This window comes from Piliocolobus tephrosceles, chromosome 16, assembly GCF_002776525.5.
Source record: "Piliocolobus tephrosceles isolate RC106 chromosome 16, ASM277652v3, whole genome shotgun sequence".
NCBI lineage: Eukaryota > Metazoa > Chordata > Mammalia > Primates > Cercopithecidae > Piliocolobus > Piliocolobus tephrosceles.
In genome coordinates this window covers 48541864-48547868 of record NC_045449.1, presented here as the reverse complement: position 1 = coordinate 48547868, position 6005 = coordinate 48541864, and the positions used below count along the sequence as shown (strand labels likewise).

Here is a 6005-nt window from a genome sequence, read left to right as displayed (position 1 = left end):
AGTGGGCAGGGGCCAAATCACGCACGGCTTGTGGAGACTGTATTTTATTCAAGGTAATTGGGAGCCAGTAAATAATTTTAAGAAAAAAAGTGATATGGGCAAATTTTAATTTTTCAAAATGGAGCGCAGGTTGGAAGGGGCAAAAGTAGAGGCAGGGAGAGCCGTTAAGAGGCTACTGCAGCTGTCTTGGCGACACATGATGTCTTTAACCAGGGTGGTGCCAGAAGAGATGGAGAGAAGTGGATAGTTACAGGTACGTTTAGGAAGTAAAACCCGACAGGGCTGGTGATAGTAAACTGCCCTACCTCAAAAAAGATCCTGGAAAAGAAAACACTTTAGTTTGCTCATTAACCCATCAGGCGTCCCCCTTCCCTTAACCCTTAACCCTGTCGCCTCGATATACAGACATAGTAGGGGGACGAGGGGCGGGGCAGGCGCCCACAAAAATCCGGGAACTTTAATTTAAACGGGGTTGACGTCACCGGAGAGTACAATAAAGAACATAGGAACTTCCGGTTACTCCGGAAGTGGAAGCTTCACATACTCCTAAGCTCCTCCCCCGGCAGCGAGCCAGGGAGAAAGGATGGCCGGTCGGGCGGCGCGGTTGGTCTTGCTAGCTGGGGCCGCGGCGCTGGCGAGCGGCTCCCAGGGCGACCGTGAGCCGGTGTACCGCGATTGCGTACTGCAGTGCGAAGAGCAGAACTGCTCTGGGGGCGCTCTGAATCACTTCCGCTCCCGCCAGCCAATCTACATGAGTCTAGCAGGTAAGCCCCACCCCCACGGCAAGCCCCGCCCATTTCTCTTGCTCCCGCCCCCTGCGCCCCCGATACGCCTCTGCAATCCCTGAACCTTAGTTTCCACATGAGGTCTCTTATGAATGTGAGTGAAGCCCCTAAGGTGATGAGAGCCTTACCAGCCTCTCTTACTTTCTCAGAAGCTTTCATTTACTTATTTATTCAATCAAAAGGGTATTTATTAAATACATTCGGGCTACAATGCCTAGGAATGGCACAGAAATCAGACCAGGGTCCCACACATTGGGACTCACAGTCCCCACGGGGACATGAGCCTTCTCAAGTGCAAGGCAGAGAATGATTTGAGCCCCTGAAAGACTCTTAAATTAAGAAGTGTTTGGGATAGGAAGGTGTCGGTTCTGGCTTTGAAGAGTTGGGGGCAGGGATCATCTCGGAATGTTTTGTGTGAAGGAGGGACTTTGGACTGGTACATTCAATTTGGACCATAGTGGGCAAAGAACCAATGTATTGAGCACTCACTGTGTGACAGATATCACAATATGTCCGGTAATTTTTATCACACCTTTTGAGATAGTTTCTCTAATCCCAGTTGTACACATGGGGATTAGAGAGATTAAATGCCCTGCCCAAGGTCACACAGCCAGTATGTGGTAAAGTGGAGTTTCCAGTTCTGGCCTGTTTGACCACAAGCTTGTCCTCTTTACTATTGTGCCACTTTGCATTCCAGACAGAGGGAACAGAGAGAATGGATGCCCTGGGCAGATGTGGGCACATCCAGGAGCTTTATTTACTCAGGGAGCAGGGTACATGAACAGGAGTAGTGACCAATATGGTTGAAAAGGCAATTTGGAGCCTCAAAAGTCAGGTTGAAGAATTTGAGCTTCATTTTCATAGGAAGGGGGTAAGATAGCAAGAACTGTTTCCAGGAGAGTAAGAGCAAATCCTATATTCAGCTCGGCCGGGCGCGGTGGCTCAAACCTGTAATCCCAGCACTTTGGGAGGCTGAGACGGGCGGATCATGAGGTCAGGAGATCGAGAGCATCCTGGCTAACACGGTGAAACTCCGTCTCTACTAAAAATTACAAAAAAACTAGCCAGGCGTGGTGGCGGGTGCCTGTAGTCCCAGCTACTCAGGAGGCTGAGGCAGGAGAATGGCGTAAACCCAGGAGGTGGAGCGTGCAGTGAGCCGAGATCTGGCCACCACACTCCAGCCTGGGCAGCAGAGCAAGACTCCGTCTCAAAAAAAAAAAAAAAAAAAAAGACAAATATCTCTAATTGCTCACTAAAATATGCATACATATATATACCTTCCCCTATGTGTACGTCTCCCCATCTCTCATTCGTTCAAATGGGAAGCTAGAATTTTGAGATTTCTCCTGGTTCTCTCCAACCTACAGGCCCTCTTGGCCTGTATTTGAGCTTGGACCCGTTCATGCTGTCTTTCCTCTCTGTGCTGGGGAGTTCACCAGGCCACATTTGTCTGTTTCAGGCTGGACCTGTCGGGACGACTGTAAGTATGAGTGTATGTGGGTCACCGTTGGGCTCTACCTCCAGGAAGGTCACAAAGTGCCTCAGTTCCATGGCAAGGTGAGTTGGAGGGTCAGGGTAGGCATATGGTAGTAGTGTGGTAGGAGTAAGATACCCCCTGGTTGGACCATACTGTCCAAGCAGTCTGAGGCGTGGGGTGATGGGTGTGTGTTTGAGGCGGGTACCTGTTCTCCCTAAAATCTGCTGGTTTCCATAGAATTGGATAGGACCCATGTGTCCTGCCTCTGGATTTGGAGTAGCAATATCTGGAAGGCTTTGGAGTCTCCCCAGAGAGTGGTGCTGGGCCTCTTAGAGTGGTTGAGATGCCCACCTTACTGCAGGGACAAATTCCCTTACCTACTGTGGCATGTTTCCTGTTGCTTCTCCAGTAGGGGTCTGGATTCATAGTAATATGCTTCAGCTTGTCCAGCGAGGCACAGTTTGCTGGTACCTTTCTTTCTTTCTTTCTTTTTCTATTTTTTTTTTTAGACAGAGTCTCCCTCTGTTGCCCAGGCTGGAGTGCAGTGGCATGATCTTGGCTCACTGCAACCTCTACCTCCCAGGTTCAAGCAATTCTCCTGCCTCAGCCTCCCGAGTAACTGGGACTACAGGCACGCATGCCACCACGCCCGGCTAATTTTTTGTATTTTTTTTTAGTAGAGACGGGGTTTCACTGTGTTAGCCAGGATGGTCTCAATCTCCTGACCTTGTGATCCTCCCACCTCGGCTTCCCAAAGTGCTGGGATTACAGGCGTGAGCCACTGCGCCCAGCCTGCTGGTATCTTTCAATCCAGTATTATCTCATTCTGGCCTGTTGAGGTTGGCAGGAAGTATTCGCCCCCGTTTTTCACAGAGTAAGCTGAGCCTCAGTGGTAGAGGAGGGGTTGGGACTGTGTCTTCTAGATGGCAACTCTGTGCTGTTTCCACCAGGCCATACTGAGTCATCTACCCTGACCCATCTGGTCTTCCCAGAGATCAGGGCTTACAGTGCTGTGCCTGCTGGCCAGGATGGGGGTATAACCCTTACCCAGGCGCTGGGGGGGGGGGCTCATTGGTCTGAAGAGGTACTGAACCTGAGGCTTTGATCAAACTCCAGAGCTGAGGACCCAGCTGAGGACCTGTTGCTGCAGCATGTTAAGGATAGGTGGACTGGGCCAGTTGAGGGTTGCCTGCCCCTCAAACCTCCTTCATCTGCTCCTTTTTCAGTGGCCCTTCTCCCGGTTCCTGTTCTTTCAAGAGCCGGCATCTGCTGTGGCCTCTTTTCTCAATGGCCTAGCCAGCCTGGTGATGCTCTGCCGCTACCGCACCTTCGTGCCAGCCTCCTCCCCCATGTACCACACCTGTGTGGCCTTCGCCTGGGTAGGTAACCTAGCAGGACTCCTACTGTCTCCCCTTATCTAGGAAGGAGGAGCTCTATATCCCTATTAACACCCGACAGGGCTTCTACTTACCAGCTTCCCCTCTGTTTTCCAGGGCTAAAGTTGCAACTACAGGGTGGTAAGGCCTGGGGAGAAAACAGGGAGGGTGCTAAATTGGGCCTTACCTTTCCAGCAGAGCCCTAGGTCAGGCTATTTGGGAAGGAGAGAGGAAAGAAGGGCATTTTTCTTGTCCCGAAGAAGGAAGCCACTAAAAGACCCAGTAGGACAGTTTACAAACACAGAAGGGAGATGGGGAGCTAGAGAGGATGCTGGGACCACAGGTCTTTCCAAGGGCCCCTCTGGAGGACTTGGAGCAATCTCAATTCCACCCCAGGCCTGATGGGGAGTCACAGCCATAGTCTTTGTCTAGAGCTCAGCGTAGTCTTTGTTTTTTTTGGTTTTTTTGGGTTTTTTTGAGATGGAGTCTCCCTGTGTCACCCAGGCTGGAGTGCAAATGGCGCAGTCTTGGCTCACTGCAACCTCCACCTCCTGGGTTCAAGCGATTCTCCTGCCTTAGCCTCCCAAGTAGTTGGGATTACAGGTGCATGCCACCACGCCTGGCTAATTTTGTATTTTTAGTAGAGATGGGGTTTCTCCATGTTGGTCAGGCTGGTCTTGAACTCCTGACCTCAGGTAATCCACCCGCCTCAGCCTCCCAAAGTGCAGGGATTACAGGCATGAGTCACTGCACCCGGCGAGCTCAGCTTAGGCTTAGACTATCCCTGGAGAAGCCCAGGTATGGTTACATCTGCAGGTGCAGAAAGGACTGTCAGCTTTACAGTATGGCTGGTCTGAAGAGCTGTATTCAGGGCCTGATGTAGTGTGATAATCACAGACTGGGGTGCAGATATGAACCATGAAAGCCTTGGGAAGGGCATGAGAATAAAAGGTTGCAATGGATGTCTGTAGGTCAGAGCTACCCCTATAAGCCTTGAGGAAAAAATTTCCACTCACTCACCTTCCTGCTGTCACGAAAGCCATTCACTCAGGTGTTGAGCACCTACTATATGCCAGGCACTTTACTGGGTGCTGGAGATGCAGAAGTCTGCCCTCTGGTGCTCATCATACAATTGAATGTAAGAGTACACCTATGAAAAAGTGCAGTCGGAGAGAGGTAGGTGCTTCAGGGGTGCATGTAATGGCAGACCGAGACCGGCATGGGGCTGTCAAGGAAGGCTTCCCTGGGGAAGGGGCATTAAAGGTAAGGTGGGAAGGATGCATGAATGTTAACTAGGTAAATTTGAGAAGAATAGTGGAAGACTTCTAAAGAGAAGTCTTAGAAAGTGCCCAGGTGGGAGAGAGTGAGGGTCGTTCCAGGCAGCCTGACATGCAGGAAATCAGAGAGTAGGTGTGAGCTGGGTGGACTGATGGGTGGTGGATGGGGCCAGCCATGCAGAGCCTCACATTGGAGATCTTGACTCTCAAAACATCAGGAAGCACAGAGGGATTTTATTTTATTTTATTTTATTTGAGACAAAAGTCCTGCTCTGTTTCCCCTGCCGGAGCTTGGTTCACTGCAACCTCCGCCTCCCAGTTCAAGCAGTTCTCCTGACTCAGCCTCCTGAGCAGCTGGGACTACAGGCATGTGCCACCAGGCCTGGCTAATTTTTGTATTTTTAGTAGAGAGGGGGTTTCACTATGTTGGTCAGGCTGGTCTTGAACTCCTGACCTCGTGATCTACCCTCCTCGCCCTCCCAAAGTGCTGGGATTACAGGCATGAGCCACCACGCTCAGCCTACAGAGGGATTTTAAATGAGGGTTGCGGAGAAAAGTGGTTTCATGAATAGATTTGTCCTTTGGAAAGCTCATTCTGGCTACTGTGTAGAGAACAGATTGGAGGGGGCGGGAGTGGATGCAATAGACCAGTTGGTAGTTTTAGCACAGGGCCCAGTAGCTAGACTAGAGAGGTGGCATGGGTCTTGGGCATTGGAGAGAAGTAAACTTGAGCTGTGTTTTAGAGATGACATTAAAACTCTTTAAAAATTTATTTTATTTCCTTAACAAATACGTACATAGCTCATACTGTATGCCAGGCATCACTGTAAGCATTTAATAAGTGTTAACCTTGTTCATCCATAATAAGTGGCAAAAGACAAATTACAGCAAACTTACTTATAGATCCAATTGGCTTTAATTTATGATTCATGAATTGGGGCAGCCTCCATTCTACAAAATAGAATGCAAGTTTCCACTGGGCAATAGCAGAACAGTGGGTTTTGTAAGGTGGGAACCAGGAATCAGAACCACAGAAAGAAACCTGATTAGTTAACATCAGGGTTTTTTTTTTTTTTTTTTTTTTTTTTTT

The 6005-nt window shown here is 49.6% G+C and overlaps 1 protein-coding gene across 4 annotated transcripts in view; it reads left to right on the top strand.

Moving 5' to 3' along the window:
- Positions 1 to 525: 525 nt before the first annotated feature.
- The window catches only part of PGAP3 (post-GPI attachment to proteins phospholipase 3), a 17182-nt gene continuing 11702 nt past the window's right edge, over positions 526 to 6005 (top strand). For all 4 annotated transcript variants that reach the window (XR_002729988.1, XR_002729989.1, XM_023204254.1 and 1 more), the window contains exons 1-3: positions 526 to 764; positions 2245 to 2342; positions 3489 to 3641. Coding sequence is in view for 2 of the 4 variants with exons in the window: in XM_023204254.1 (XP_023060022.1) it covers positions 584 to 764; positions 2245 to 2342; positions 3489 to 3641 (432 nt within the window). In the remaining 2 variants the exon portion in view is untranslated. The remainder of the gene's footprint in view (positions 765 to 2244; positions 2343 to 3488; positions 3642 to 6005) is intronic.